Raw genomic sequence first — 17012 nt, 5'->3', positions numbered from 1 at the left:
CTGTTGCTGCATGAGCAGGTGAGAAACTGAGGCTTCTGAGAGAAGCAACTTTCGTCTTGATTCCCTAATGCTTGTTCAGCATCTGCATGGCACATGCAAGGGTGGTGACATAGTTTTAGCTTGGCTGACTGCTGCTCCAACAATGCTCATAGCTTGAAACCATCAGAACAAAGCATTATGCTTCATGGATGCCCATCCATGAGGCTAAACATTCACACTCTCCATCTACAACACAGTGGCAGCAGGGTGAATCAGGTACCTGATGTTCTGCTGCAACTTCAAACAATACAGCACAGGACCAAGCCCTTTGGCCCTCCAAACCTGCGCTGACACATTTTCCCCTTCCAGACTTAAAATCTATTCACTAAGAGGATCCATATCCCTCTATTCCCTTCCCATTCATCTATTTGTCTGTGTGCTCCTTGAATGCTGCTGCTTCCACCACCACCTGTGGCAGTGCACCCCAGGAACTCACCACTTTATTTTGTGTGCGGAGAAACTTGCCTCGCACATGTCTCTAACCCCCCCCCCAGCCCATTAAGCTTCTATCAGGTCACCCCTCAGCCTCCTGCGTTCCAATGAAAACCAACCTTCGGGTGACGAAGGGGTAGTGTTCCGAAAACTTGTGATTTCAAATAAACCTGTTTGGATTATAACCTGGTCTTGTGTGACTATTTGACCTTCCAATGAAGGCAAACATGCCATAGGCCATTTTTACTTCCTTAGCTACCTGCGCTGCCACCTTCGGTGATCTGTGGACGTGGACACTCCGATCTCTGTATATCAGTACTCCCAAGGGTTCTGCCAATCACTGTATAATTTCCACCTGTCCTTGATCTTCCAAAATGCATGACCGTTTGTCCGGATTAACCTCCACCTGACACATTTCTGCCCATAAGTCCAATTTATCTATATCCTGCTGTATCCTTTGGCAATTATCCTCCCTATCTACAACTCCAGCAATCTTTGTATCGTACGCAAATTTTCTAATTAGACCAAACACATTTTCCTCCAATTCATTTTATGTAGACCACGAACAGCAGAGGTCCTAGCACTGACCCTGGTAGAGCACCATTAATCACAACCCTATATTCTGAAAAGTATCTTTCCACTGCTAACCTTTGTTTCCTATGACTTAGCCAGTTCTGTATTCATCTTACCAGCTCACCCTGATACCATGTGACTTCACCTGTTGTACCATTCTGCCTTGAGGGATCTTGTTGCTGAAGTCCATGAATACAGCATCAATTGGTTTTCCTCAATCATCTTCATTACTCTCTCAAAGCAATGTTCGATCAAGTTAGTGAGCTGCAACCTACCATGCATAAAATCATGCTGTCTCTTGTTAATAAGTCCATTTGCTTCGAAATGCATGTAGATCCTGTCCCTGATAATCTTTTGCAATAATTTCCCAACCACTGATGTGAGGGTCTCAGATCTATAATTTCCTGAATCATCCCTGCTATTATTCTTAAACAATGAGACTACATTAATTATTCTCCAGTCCTCTGGGACCTCACCTGTGGCCATAGAGGATACGATGATGTCTGTCAATGCTCCAGCAATTTGTTCTTTTGCCTGCCTCCATATGCTGAGATAGATCCCATCAGGACCATTTGGGGTTGCATAACTATTTAGCATGTGGAGGTCTCGTTCATTATTGAAATTAACCATACAAATTGCTCCACCAGTTAATGGCCATGCACCACCACCCACAGAATCAAGAAAGAGCAATGAATCTGTCAATCCTTTCCATGAAGGGCCTTAATACCTTAATACTTTAAGATGCACAGCACCTCTTACTTTTTAATACCAACTTAGCTTACCTGAGATCATCATTCACCAATTCCTTCTCTTTGAATATCGACACACAATATTTGTTTAAGATCTCACCTACCTCTTCTAGCTCCACACACAGATTCCTTCCTTTGTCCTTGAGTGGGCCAATCCTTTCCCTGGCTACCCTCTTGCTTTTTATATGTGTGTAAAAATCTTTTGGATTCTCCTTAATCCTGTTTGCTAACTACTTTTCATGATCACTTTTAGTATTTCTAATTCTGTGTTTTTTTTGCTACTTTGAGGGCTTTCAATTCCCCTCCTCCGAGACGTTACATTTGCTTCCTTTTTCTTTTTGACCAAGGTCGTAACATACCTGGTCAACTGAGGTTCATGTAATTTGCTATACCTATCCTTCATTCTCTCGGAAACATGCTGCTCCTGAGCTCTTATCAACTGCCGTTTGAAATACTCCCAATTGTCCCATGTGGATTTGCCCTCAAACAGCCGCCTCCAATCAACTTCTTGCCTAATACTGTACTGTTGTAGTTCGCCTTCCTCCAATTTAACACCTTCACCCGAGAACTGCTGTTATCCCTATCCATGAGTATCTTAAAACCCACAGTATTATGGCCACTACTCCTGAAATGCCACCCCACTGAAACTTCACTCACCTGGCTGGCCTCATTTCCCAAAACTGAGTGCAGTTTAATTTTTTCCCTGGTTGGACTTTTTGTATTCTGTGTCAAGAAATCTTCTTGAATAGTCCTTACAAATTCTTCCCCATCCAAGCCCCTACCCCGTAGTGAGCCCCAGCCAATATAGGGAAGCTAAAATCACCCACCACGACAACCTTGTTGTTTTTACATCTTTCCAAAATCTGTCTACATGTCCTCTATCTCCTGTTCGCTGTCGGGAGGATTGCAGTATACCCCCGGCCTTGTGATTTTCTAGATTTCTAGATTACTTAGTGTGGAACAAGGCCCTTCGACCCAACAAGTTCACACCGACCCGCCGAAGCGCACCCACCCAGATCCATTCCCCTATATTTACCCCTGCACCTAATACTATGGGCAATTTAGCCTGGCCAATTCACCTAACCTTTGATCTTTTCGATCCTTGAGTTATATCCAAATTGCCTCAATGCATGAGAATTCTGATGTATCCAACCTCAGCGCAGCTGCGTGATATTCCTTTACTAGTAATACAACTCCTTTCCCTTTACATCCCCTTCAATCACACCTGAAGCACCTAAATCCTGGGACATTCGCCTGCCAGTCTTGTCCTCCTTTCAGCCAAGTCTCCATAATTGCAATGATGTCATAGTTCTAAATACTAACCAATGCTCTAATGTTAAAGTACTTATTTGAAACAGCGCAGGGAATCCCTGATGAACTCTACCTGTAAGCCTCTCTTGGTCCCTCCCGGAGATCAGATTACATTACAGTGTGGAAACAGGCCCTTCAGCCCAACAAGTCCACACCGACCCGCCGAAGCGCAACCCACCCATACCCCTACGTTTACACCTTACCTAACACTACAGGCAATTTAGCATAGCCAATTCACCTAACCTGCACATCTTTGGACTGTGGGAGGAAACCGGACCACCTGGAGGAAACTCACGCAGACACGGGGAGAACGTGCAAACTCCACACAGACAGTCACCTGAGGTGGGAATTGAACCCGGGTCTCCGGCGCTGTGAGGCCCCAGATCATACTCTGTGGTCGTCTGGAATATAAGACTCTTACAGACAGTTTAGTTTAAATTATTACTTTTATTTACAAATGGCATCAATGTTACACTATAACATACATACCTACAAGCCAGGCTTGAGCTAAGGTTATTCAAACCATTAGCAGAGTAGCGGCACCTGCTCTTACCCTTCGGAGCTCTCTAGGTCTATTCTCTCTCTTGCTGCAAACAAACTGTCTTTATACAGAATTTGATATTAAAATGACAAAAAGGCCACATGTCCTCAATCAGATAAGCAGCAACAAAATGGCAAAAGTTTGCAGAGGAAGAGAAACTCATTGACCGGTCTGAGTACGCTTCAGTAATTAAGCATCATGCACATCGAACTGGGAACCCTGATCAAACCAGGCCCCAAATGGCCGATTGCTTTGACTAGATACCTTCCCTTTGCATGATTATCACATTATGTCCTAATGTCCTAATAATTAGGTTCCCAAAATTCAAATTAAATTCATAACATTCCCAGATCTTGAGCTTCAGGGAGCAACCCATAAACAAGAAAAGTTAGAACAAGGGAAGTCAAGAAACACAACTGTATCAATGAAGCAGAAAACTCAAAAAGGGATCATGCTGGAAGGTTGAGTGAAATAGGAGTTGATGGGAAGGGTGAGGGCAGTAACAAATTAGAAATATTATATATGAATGCGCGAAGCATCAGAAATAAGATGGATGAGCTTGAGGCTCTTTTGGAAACTGGCAGATACGATATTGTCGGGATAACTGAGACGTGGCTTCAAGTGGACAGGGCCTAGGAAATGAAAATTCAAAGTTACACATGTTATTTTAAGGACAGACTGACGGGCAGAGAGGGTGGGGTGGCCATTTTGGTAAGGGATGATATTCAGTCCCTTGCGCGGGGCGACCTAGAATCAGGGGATGTAGAGTCAGTATGAATAGAGCTGAGAAATTCTAAGGGTAAAAACTCCCTCTTGGGAGTTACCGACAGGCCCCCAAACAGTAGTCTGGATGTCGGATGCAAGTTGAATCAGGAGCTGAAATTGGCTTGTCACAAAGATGTTAGTACAGTTGTTATGGGGGATTTCAACATGCAGGTAGACGAGGACAATCAGGATGGTATTGGACCTCAAGAAAAAGACTTTGTGGAGTGCATCCGAGATGGATTCTTATAACAGCTGGTGCTGGAGCTTACCAGAGAGAAGTCAATTGTGATTCTGGTATTATGTAACAAACCAGAATTGATCAGGACCTCGAAGTGAAGGAGCAAGTGGGAAGTAGTGACCATAATACAATAAGTTTCAATCTGCAATTTGAGAGGGAGAGGGTACAATCGGAAGTGACAATATTTCTGTTGAATAAAGGGAGCTATGGAGCTATGAGGGAGGAGCTGGCCAAAGTTCAATGGTTCAATACCTTAACAGGGAATACTGGAGGAACAATGGCAGATATTTCTGTGTATAATGCAGCAGATGCAGGATCAGTTCATTCCAAAAAGGAAGAAAGATCCTCGGAGGAGGCATGGGTGGCCGTGGCTGACGAGGGAAGTTAAGAAACGTATTATGTTAAAAGAGAAAAAGTATAACATAGCAAAGATAAGTGGGGAAAACGGAGGACTGGCAAGCTTTTAAAGAACAGAGGATTACTAAGAAGGAAATACGCAGAGAAAAAATGAGGTACAAAGGTAAACTGGCCAAAAATATAAAGGAGGATATTAAAAGCTTTTTTAGGTATGTGAAAGGCGAAAAAAATGGTTAAGACTAAAATTGGGCCCTTGAAGACAGAAACAGGGGAATATATTACGGGAACAAAGAAATGGCAGAAGAATTGAATTGGTACTTCAGATCTGTGTTCACTGGGTGTTCACACACGCAATCTCCCTGAGGTAACAGTGGCTGAAGGACCCGAACTGAAGGGAATTTATATTTGCCAGGAATTGGTGTTGGAGAGACTGTTAGGTCTGAAGGTTGATATGTCCCCGGGCCTGATAGTCTACATCCCAGGTACTGAAGGAGGTGGCTTGAGAAATCGTGGATGCGTTGGTGATTATTTTCCAGAGTTCGATAGATTCGGGATCAATTCCGGCGGATTGGAGGGTGGTTAATGTTGTACCACTTTTTAAGAAAGGTGGGAGAGAGAATGCAGGAAATTCTAGACCAGTTAGTCTGACCTCAGTGGTGGGAAAGATGCTGCAGTCTATTATTAAGGATGAAATTAGGACACATGGGGATAGTAGTAACATGATAGGTCAGAGTCAGCATGGATTTATGAAGGGGAAATCATGCTTGACTAATCTTTTGGAATTCTTTGAGGATGTAACTGTGAAGATGGGCGAGGGAGATCCAGTAGCTGTAGTGTACCTGGAATTTCAGAAAGCTTTTGATAAAGTCCCACATAGGAGGTTAGTGAGCAAAATTAGGGCGCATGGTATTGGGGGCAAAGTACTAACTTGGATTGAAAGTTGGTTGGCTGATAGGAAACAAAGAGTAGTGATAAAAGGCTTTGTTTCGGAATGGCAGGGGTACCACAGGGATCAGTGCTGGGACCGCAGCTTTTTACAAGATATATTAATGATCTAGAAGATGATATTAGTAATAATATTAGCAAATTTGCTGATGATACTAAGCTGGGTGGCAGGGTGAAATGTGAGGAGGATGTTAGGATATTACAGGGTGACCTGGACAGGTTAGGTGAGTGGTCAGATGCATGGCAGATGCAGTTTAATGTGGAGAAATGTATGGTTATCCACTCTGATGGCAAGAACAGAAAGGCAGATTACTACCAAAATGGAATCAATTTAGGTAAAGGAGCAGTAGAAAGAGATCTGGGTGTTCTTGTACACCAGTCATTGAAGGTAAGCATGCAGATACAGCAGGTAGTGAAGAAGGCTAATAGCATGCTGGCCTTCATAACAAGAGGGATTGAGGAAAGAAGCAAAAGAGGTTCTTCTGCAGCTGTACAGGGCGTGGTGAGACCACACCTGGTGTATTGTGAGGAGTTCTGGCCTCCAAATTTGAGGAAAAACATTCTGGCTATTGAGGGAGTGCAGCGTAGGTTCACGAGGTCAATTCCTAGAATGGCGGGACTACCTTTCACTGAAAGACTGGAGTGACTGGGCTTGTATACCCTTGAGTTTAGAAGACTGAGAAGGGATCTGATTGAGACATATAAGATTATTAAAGGATTGGACACTCTGAAGGCAGGAAACATGTTTCCGCTGATGGGTGAGTCCCGAACCAGAAGACACAGCTTAACAATAAGGGGTAGGCCATTTAGGACAGAGATGAGGAGAAACTTTTTCACCCAGAGAGTGATGGCTGTGTGGAATGCTCTGCCCCAGAGGGCAGTGGAGGCCCAGTCTCTGGATTCATTTAAGAAAGAGTTGGATAGAGCTCTCAAGGATAGTGGAATCAAGGGTTATGGAGATAAGGCAGGAACAGGATACTGATTAAGGATGATCAGCCAATATCATATTGAATGGTGATGCAGGCTCGAAGGGCAGAATGGCCTACTCCTGCACCTATTGTTTATTCAATCCATGACAAGCAATTGTACACTCAAATCAGACCACAGAGTTAACCTTTCCACCAGCAGCTTTTCCGCCAGCTTCCGTTCCCCCTCGCCCTCTCTTTTAAGACATCAGTCCCAGTCCTGCCCAGGTGTAACCTGTCCAGTTTGTCCACCTCCCCCCAGAACCGGTCCCATTGCCCCATGAATCTGAAACCCTTCCCCTCTCGCCATCTTTTCAGCCACGTGTTCCTCCTATGTATCCTGCTGTTCCTGCTTTAACTTGCTCATGGCACTGGTAGTAATCCTGAGGTAACTCCCTTTGAGATCCTACATTTGAACTTTGTTCTTGGTTCTCTATGTCCTGCTTTTAGGACTTTCTTTTTAACCTGTGTCATTGGTATCAATGTCTACCACAATCACTGGCGATTTGCAGCTGGAGACACTTGCACACAAAATGTGCCCGGCTTCCCACATTGAGTAAGAGGAACAGACTATGATTTGGAGCTCTCCTTCCATGTCTTACCCGTTTAACTTAACTAATTCTTACAGCGTCAAATACTTTTAATACTGAATTGAAGCTGCTGGTCTGCTCTGCTCCAAAAACAATTTCTCATACCTTGCATGCTACTCACCAACAGTCTTTTCCAGAAGCTGTTTAGGCCTGCACTCTTTTACCTGCTGGAACTCTTGTTGCAAGCCAGCTTTTTCATGATAATCTGTCTCCTCTCCTCTGAACCTTGCCTTTTTTTTCGTTAGAGGAAGAACGGGGAGTGGAGACACTATAGTAATGTCGTGGTTGGAGCTGTTCCTTAACACCAGGTTCCTCCACAATGTCTCAGCAACTTCCCAGTTGGATGCTGTTCCTCCTCCTTGTCACCAGGGATCATCTTCCATGATGCCCTTCACACCTATACTGACTGTAAAATCCACCCCCAGAATGCAAACTAATGATGTCTCATCCCGTAGTGGTTGGATCCCAAGAATCATTTACTGCCTTGCAAACCCACAATGTTAGAAGGGCAAGGGCAAGGGCAGCAGCTGCAAAGAAACACCATCACACAAGTTCTCCTCGTTGTCCCTCTCTCTGTCCTGACTTGGAACTATGCTGAAGATTGGCATCCCTTTGCTATTGTAAGATCAAAAAATTGCTAGAGCCTTGAGTTTACTGACACCAGATGGACTGGTTCAAGATGGCAGTTTAGTGCCATCTACCTGAGGGCAGTTGGTGATAAGCAAATCTGTAGGCATACCCAACCATCCCAGGAAAAATAAATTTAACAATTACCACAATTTTTTTAGATTAGATTAGATTAGATTAGATTACAGTGTGGAAACAGGCCCTGGCAGTTGGTGATAAGCAAATCTGTAGGCATACCCAACCATCCCAGGAAAAATAAATTTAACAATTACCACAATTTCTTCAGCAAAGAACAGGAACTCACCATTTCGCCTGTCAAATGTATCCTGACACTGAACATAAAAGATAGAACATAGAAAAGTACAGCACAGAACAGGCTCTTCGGCCCATGATGCTGTGCCGAGGATTAATCCTAATGTAAAATAAAATAACCTAACCTACGCATCCCTCAATTCACTGCTATCCATATGCATGTCCAGCAGTCGCTTAAATGTCCCGAATGACACTGCTTCCACCACCACCACTGGAAAAACACGTTCCATGCATTCACAACTCTCTGCGTAAAGAACCTACCTCTGAAGACCCCTCTATAGCTTACTCCTAATATCTTAAACCTATAACCCCTCATGCCAGTCAATCCTGCCTTGGGGAAAAGTGTGTGGCTATTGAGTCTATCCATGCTTCTCATTACCTTGTATATCTCGAACAGGTCACCTCTCTTCCTCCTTCTCCCCAGAGAAAAAAGTCCAAGCTTAGTCAACCTCTCTTCATAAGACAAGCCCTCCAGTCCAGGGCAGCATCCTGGTGAACCTTCTTTTCACTCTCTCCAAAGCCTCTGTATATTTGCTATAGTAGGGTGACCAGAACTGGACACAATATTCAAAGTGTGGTCTCACCAGGGAGTTGCAGAGCTGTAGCAAAATCACACAGCTCTGAAACTGGATCCCCCTGTTAATGAAAGCCAAAACACCATATGCTTTCTTAACAACCCTATCCACTTGGGTGGCAACCTTGATTGATCTATGTACTTGAACACCAAGATCCTTCTGTTCCTCCACACTGCCAAGAATCCTGTTTTTAATCCTATATTCAGCATTTGAGTTCGACCTCCCAAAATGCATCACTTCGCATTTATCCAGGTTGAATTCCATCTGCCATTTATCAACCCAGCTCTGCAGCCTGCAATAGCCCTCGATACCATCAACAGCACCTCCAACCTTTGCGTCATCTGCAAATTTACTCATCCACCCCTCTACGTCCTCATCCAAGTCATTTATAAAAACCACAAAGAGCAGAAGCCCAAGAACAAAGCCCCACGGGACACCACTCATTGCTGACGTCCCAGCAGAATACTTTCATCTACAACCACTCTCTGCCTTTTGTCAGCCAACCAATTCTGAATTCAGATAGCCAAATCTCCCTGTATCCCTTACCTCTGACATTGTGAATGAGCCTACCATGGGGAACCTTATCAAATGCCAAACTGAAGTCCATACAACATCCACTGCTCGACCTTCGATGACCTGTCTTGTCACCTCCTCAAAGAACTGAATAAGATTTGTGAGGCATGACCTGCTCCTCTCAAAGCTGTGCTGACTGCCTTTAATCATGCTATGCTTTTCCAAATCCTATCCCTCAGAATTCTTTCCAAAATCTTGCTGACCACAGACGTAAGACTGACTGGTCTGTAATTGCCAGGGATTTCCCTATTACCCTCTTGAAAAGAGAAATAATATTCGCTTCCTTCCAATCCTCCGGTACAACTCCCATGGAGAGTGAGGCGGCGAAGATCTTTGCCAGCAGCTCAGCAACCTTCTTTTTCGCTTCCCGGAGCAACCTAGGATAAATCTGGTCTGATCCTGGGGACTTATCAATTTTAATGTTTGCCAAAATTTCCAGCACATCAACTTCATCAATCTTGATCTGTTCAAGCCTGTATCCCAGCTCCTCAAAGTTCTCATTCACATTCTCATTGAGCTAGCTTCTAATCTGTAATCCAAATCCCTTGATTCTCCTTTAATATATTTACAGGAGATAAAATTACTTATCTCCATTTGGTTTCTAATAGTAATTGATTGAGCATAAACTATTGTTTGTGGAAGACAGTTTAAAAAAAAACCACCCTTTGCATGTAAACGTCTTTCTCACAGAAATGGAATTCATGTTTGCTTATTCCTGGACTCCCCAACCAGTGAAAATTTCAGTGCAGTAAATATGACATTTTTCCCAAAGCACAACATTGCACTCAGAAATGTTTCAGTATGTTCTCAATACGTTTTGACTTCCAGACACATTCCTTGTAAAACCTGTTGCCCAATGAGTGCTCCAGTTTCTAGCCTCGAGGGAGACAAGAGCTGCAGTAGCAAATTTTCCCTTTTGCACATGTGCAGTGGCTACCTTAAGCTTTCGTCCTTCACTCAGCATCGAGCAAACTTTAGAATGTGCCAGTCTGTAAAACTCATTGAGGGCAATTTCTTGCATTGGAAGATGAGCACGTTTTGGGCAGACAGTGTCTTTCAAATGGTCTTCCATGTTTAGTTGATATTTGTTTATGGCTGTTTCCAAGTACACAACCTAGAGTGCAATGTGCTACATCATGTAGCTGCTTGGGATGGACATATGCAAAAACTACATTTGTCTTACGTTGTGAAATTGGAAAACTTATTTTGAAGTTGCTACTTACTGTGTAAGGTTGTATTTTGAAAGCTCGTGCTCATAACACTGCAGTGAAAGAGTAGCCATGAGCTCCACAGTGAAGCTTTAAAATTTCTAAGCAACTTCTGAACCCAAAATCATCATCATTTTGTGGTTGATTGCTTGAATAATCTTGTTGCAAATTCCACAACCGTATCCGTACAAATTATCATGTTTCTTCGAAGCGCATTGTAGACATGGTGGATTGGAAAGCACAAGCCAGAATATATGGTAATTCAATAATTTATATTATGATTTCTGTGCTCAGGTTAATTAATAAAACAAAAAATTCTCTAACTCCAGTATGTTCCGTGCCGTGAGTTAGTGTATGATCAGTTGTTTTGCTTCTGGCCTGCTCATGAGAGTTGCTGATGAAGAAGAGAACAATGGTGAAAATGAATGTGTTGCGTCACTACTTACCAGATGCTCTTGTTAAACAGTGACATTCTAGTCAGAATGTCCTTTGTTTTTATTAACTTAAGCTCAGCATTTTATTTTGAAAGAATGAATAAAAACAATCCAGAATGTCATGAGTAACTTGCCCTTACATTGGGAAATGTGTGTTTTATGTTTTTGCTAGAGATAGGTCTTTAGATTTTTGAACGAAGCTTTTGCAGAATCATCGATTTCCGAAGTACAGAGGAACCTCGATTATCCGAATATCAATTATCCAAATTTCGGATTATCCGAAGAAGATCTCGAGGTCCCGCTAGAAACATTACATCAAAAAGATGTTTTCAACACTGATCACTTCTTTTGTTTACAATAATTAAAAATGAATTTGGCTTATTGAAATGCTGCCGAGAACAGTCCTGGACATCGATGGCAGCCCAGGCACCAAATGACTGACCGCCCGCCCCCTCTTTCTCTCTCCCCAACGCTTTCCCTGGAGTTCTGCACAAGAGTGTACCCTAAGGACTCTTTTCCCCAGATAATCTCTCCATCATTGTCCTGGACAGGGTAAAGGTGGAACTTATCAAAAGGTTGACATTAAAAAGTTGTGTGTGTGTATACTATTGAGATTTACCCCCTCAAAGGCAGCAGCAGTCCTGCTGGTGGTGTCCAGTCTGGCTGCTGCCAGTGGTGGGTGGGGGGATGTGGGGAGGGTGGGCAGGGTTCCTGGGGTTTCAGCATTGCTGTACGTCCCTTAAACATAAGTGTGTGTCTGATCAGAAACAAATCCTGAGACAGAGTGGGGAGCAAGGCAGGCAGAGCAAGGACAAAGTAAACTTCAGAAACCTCCGACCGCAGAGGAGAGGCATTGAATCAATTAACCGAATAATCAATTATAGAACGAAATACTGCCAGCCCATCTCGTTGGAATAATGGAGGTTCCTCTGTATATTGCCAAGTCATACTTGCAATTCATTCCAACACACATCTGACTATAGATATTAGGCTAACTGGCCCATAGTTCCCCCCCCCCCCCACCTCCGCCACCGCTTCCCACACTTGCTAAATACAATCTGTTAAGACTATTCCTCTGTCTAGTGAATTTTGGGAAATCATAATCAGCATATTATTCCCACTGTATCTGAAGTTGTAGTGTTTTGCTTCACTAAACCAGGGATGAAACCTGGCTTAATTAAGAGTGCTGGAAGCCATCACAGGAGCAGCACCAGGTGTATTTGAAAATGTGGTGAGCTACGATGGACATATGTCACACTTCATTTTATTTCATGCATACCAAATAATAGAAACAGTGATTTGGGAAAAGAAAGCCAAAAACCAATGGAGGAGATCTAAGTTTTGCAGTCCTGCCAGATAAAGCAGTGAACGGTGGTGAAAATTTAAACAACTAATCGCAGTAGGACTATTGAGTCATGACTATAGGTGGATTGTTAATCTGTAGATGCAGGTAATGTATTGGAAACCTGGGTTTCAATCCTGTTTTGGCAAGAATTTGATGACCGTGGGCGGCATGTTGGTTTGGTGGTGAGCCCTCATTAATTTACTGTTTATCTTAATGACTTGGAGGGGAGGTTGTTTCTCCTTGTGACAGTATCTACAACCATAGGGTGTAATCTCTGTGTAAGGCTTTACAGATTGAGGAGGAATTTGTTTGGAGGGTAGTAAATCTCTGGAATTCTTTACCACAGAGGGCTGTTGAAGCTGGGCTGTTATGTATATTCAAACTTGAGATAGGCAGATTTTTAATCAACGAATCTAGATTTTGGGGAAAAGGCAGGCAAGTGGACTTGAAGATCATCAGAACAGTCCTGATCTCATTGGTTGGCAGAAAACACTTGATGAATGGCCTACATTTTTATTTGTGGGAATAGCCATCATATTATAATTTGGAAATGAATTGGACAATTTCTTGGAGAGAATTTTCAAGTGCCAGTGAAAGGTCAAGGGAGTGGGATTAATTTAAATAACTGGGACAAAGAAGTGGCATTGACCTAATGGGCTGTATGACTTGTGTTTTCCCACGACAAGCATTGGTTCATTTTTATTGTCAGATACTTCTGAATTACTGGTCCAGTAAATTTACCCTCATAGACTGTACCATGAGGAAAATTATATCAGTTCAAGTTTTAATCGGACAAATCTGCTATCGCTGTCATTAATTGTCAAACATTTTTAAGTGAAATTAAAGGAAATGCTTTTGAACTTTAACTTTTTTTAAAATCTCCTTAACAGTTTCTGAGGACATGTGCTGATCTCTTTCGCCTGGTGCCATTCCTAGTTTTCATCATTGTTCCATTCATGGAGTTTCTTCTTCCTGTTGTCCTTAAACTTTTCCCTAACATGCTTCCTTCAACCTTTGAGACCAAATCGAAGAAGGTGAGTATGTATCGACACTGTGTTTTAGCATGCACTTGTAATCTCTCCAGTCTGGAATGCCTGGGACTGAAGTCACTTTAGGATATTTCTGGATTAATGATATTACATTAGAATGTCTAATACCCAGTATGTGAACCAGAGCAAAGCATGGATATTTATCTTTGTATGAAGCCTAAAACATTATTAAGACATTATATGTAAGCATTCATTTATCTCCCAAATATTTATGTTCCTCCTCTCTCAGTGCTCTCATATAATGCACAGGTGTACTCAAAACGCTTCTGTCCTAGTGTATCCAACCTATAGATTTCCTCATTGGAGAGGTTGTAGTGTATTTTAATATTCTAAAGCACCACGTGTCAAATTTTGCATGTTGTTAACTGCTCAAGTTGGACTATGTTTGGTTTAATCTCAATTGTTACAAACCTGTAGTACTTGATCTAAAAATTCTGCAAGTATGTTTGTATAATTTAAGGCAGGTGTTATCTGAATTAGGAAGTTCTAGCTTTTGTCTAATTGTTCCATTATTTGTGCCAATGAAGTTTTAAAAATGAGCCTCAAATTAAGCTTGAGGTGTTTTCAAATTTTTTCCAATGTTTCCACTGCAGAAAATTTACTATGTGCTGCGAAGGTAGTAAACTGCTTTAAAGACCATTAGTTAAACACTTGTAAATAGATGAACAAGAATCAATAGATTAATAGGAATTAATAGATTAACAGGGCAGCAAGGTGGCTCAGTTGTTATCGCTGCAGCCTCACAGCGCCAGGGTCCCAGATTTGATTCCAGCCTTGGGTGACTGCGTGGAGTTTGCACATTCTCCCCGTGTCTGTGTGGGTTTCCTCTGGGTGCTCCGGTTTCCTCCCACAGTCCAAAGATGTGCAGGTTAGGTGAATTGGCCATGCTAAATTGCCCGTAGTGTCAGGTGCATTAGTCAGATGGAAATGGGACTGGGTGGGTTACTCTTTGGAGGGTCGGTGTGGACTTGTTGGGCCGAAGGGCCTGTTTCCACACTGTCGGGAATCTAATCAAAATGGAACATGTTTACAAACCAAAATTTTGCCTAAAAAGGTACTTGATACATTAGTTTCTTAAAAAATATTCACCCTCTAATAATCAAAACATTGTTCTTTTCTTCCTTGACATTGTAAACAGTCTACTTTATATAATACAAGTCTGAAGCAAATGTTTAAACCTGAAACATTGGTCCTCTCCACTACCTGATGCGGTCTGGCTTTCTGTGCTCTTCCAGCCTCCTGCTTGTTCAATGATACATTGGCTAAGACGCATCTCCTACCCCTTGATAGACTAAAATAGAAATTGTTCCAAGTTGGTGAAAACTAGTAAATGTCTCACTTGAACTTGAGTAGAACAAATGTAAGTACTTATTGAAACCTGTTAAGCAGTTTATAAAATTGTATTGGATACGAATACTAGAAATGTATTATTTTGAAACATCTCATGTGTTTGAAAGCTAATGAGTATTCATTTCCATTAGGAAGAAAGGTTGAAAAAGGAGCTGAGAGTGAAGCTTGAAATGGCAAAATTTCTTCAAGATACAATTGAAGAGATTGCTCTAAGAAATAAAGCAGCTAAGGGTGATGTTACGAAAGACTTTTCTACTTTCTTTCAGAAGGTAAAATTTAGATTTCAGCTGCACTTCTGGTTTGTTGCCAATATTGAATGCGCAAGTGAAAATGACAGTTGTCCTTTATTTTTAGTATTGACTTTTGTCTCTGTGTTTTATTTAAACACAAGCTTTAGTTCTGAGACAGCAGACTGTGATTGATCTCAATCACCTTCAATTAGTGCTTATCCTTTTGATTTAGTATCCATTAATTGTTATCAGAAGGTAAAAGTATGTATTTGGATTTACGGGACTGAATTTGATGTGAAAATTTTGCTGCTCATACTTGCTGTCTAAAGAATGTTGATTGAGGGTATTGATGCCCATGAAGTTATATCCCAGCCTTATTCACTGGCTGCAGGAGTGAGACAGGTATGCGAAGTATAAAGGCTCTAACATTTTCTGCTTTGGTGGATTCACATTTGATCATTTTTAATCTGTGGACACACGTGCTTGGAGGGAAATAAAGTTCATCCAAGAAGTTTGAAGCAAATTTAATTATTCCTAATCTGTGATACTTACTTCCTCCTACAAGCAGCTTGTTTCACCTGTAATTTCGGGGATTTAAATTTAAGATGTACGCATTAATTAACATGTTGAAAATGCTAATATAGCAGTGCCTTTGCAACTCACCCAACTGGTGGTTGTTCATGCTCAAGCAGCAGATGTATATTTCAAACAATTTGTACCCATGTGGTCTGATACAAGGACGCAAGGATGGTGCTTGCTCATGCCAAGGATGCATGGTGGAATCTTTAAATGTGGGGAGGCTGTGGTGCCACAATCCGACTGTCCCCTGGTTAAACAGAAAACGAGCACTGTGCTACAAGACCGCTTAACACTGGAATCAGCATGATGATGTGGAATGTTAGACACATTTTCTGTCATTTTGAGAAGAACAAAACCAATCTGCCGAAATACTATCCTATTAACCAATCCCCTACTAAATGATGGAAGGTATGCAGACAGTGCTATCAAGTGACATTTACTGTTGCTAAGCTTGGGAGATGGTGAGAAAACAGATCAGTCAGAGACTGGTGCAGTTGAGCAAAGGAGTGAGTCAAATAATCAGGACAGACAGGAACAAAGGAGAGAACGAGGTAGGACTGGTAAATAAAACTGCATTCTATTTCTATGTGAAAGGCCTGATAGGTAAGGCAGATGAACTCTGGGCACGGTGGGAACGTGGGACTGGGATATCATAGCAATTCCAGAAACGTGGCTTAGAGAAAGACTGGGCTGGCAGCTTAATGTTCCAGGGCATGAATGCGACAGGAAGGAGAGAAAGGAGGACAAAAGAGGAGGACTGGTGCTTTTGATTAGGAATAACATTACAGCTGTACTTTGGGAGAGTATTCCTGGGAGGATATTCCTGGGAATACATCCAGTGGAATTATTCGGGTGGAACTGAGAAATAAGAAAGGGGTAATCGCCTTATTGGAATTGTACTATAGATCCTGCCTTCGCAGGAAACAAATTTGTAAGGAGATCTTGGTTATCTCGAACAATAACAGGATGGTAACGATAGGGGATTTTAATTTTCTGAACATAGACTGGGACTGCCTTGGAGTTAAGGGCTTGGATGGAGAGGAATTTAAGTGTGTACAAGAAAATGTTCTGATTCAGTTTATGTACGTACCTACTAGAGAAGGTACAAAACTTGACCTTCTTTTGCTAAATAAGACAGGGCAAGCGACTGAGGTGTCAGTGGGGGATCACTTTGGGGCAAGTGATCATAATTCTATTAGTTTTCAAATAGTGATAGAAAAGAATA

At 42.1% G+C, this 17012-nt stretch overlaps 1 protein-coding gene across 2 annotated transcripts in view; it reads left to right on the top strand.

Moving 5' to 3' along the window:
• The window catches only part of letm1 (leucine zipper-EF-hand containing transmembrane protein 1), a 91585-nt gene that overhangs the window by 28286 nt on the left and 46287 nt on the right, over positions 1 to 17012 (top strand). For both annotated transcript variants that reach the window (XM_043711983.1, XM_043711899.1), the window contains exons 4-5: positions 13470 to 13613; positions 15110 to 15247. In XM_043711983.1, coding sequence (XP_043567918.1) covers positions 13470 to 13613; positions 15110 to 15247 — 282 coding nt within the window. The remainder of the gene's footprint in view (positions 1 to 13469; positions 13614 to 15109; positions 15248 to 17012) is intronic.

The sequence above is a fragment of the Chiloscyllium plagiosum genome, chromosome 1, assembly GCF_004010195.1.
Source record: "Chiloscyllium plagiosum isolate BGI_BamShark_2017 chromosome 1, ASM401019v2, whole genome shotgun sequence".
Classification (NCBI taxonomy): domain Eukaryota; kingdom Metazoa; phylum Chordata; class Chondrichthyes; order Orectolobiformes; family Hemiscylliidae; genus Chiloscyllium; species Chiloscyllium plagiosum.
Note: the sequence above shows the minus strand (reverse complement) of the source record. Positions and strands in the feature narration are given on the sequence as shown.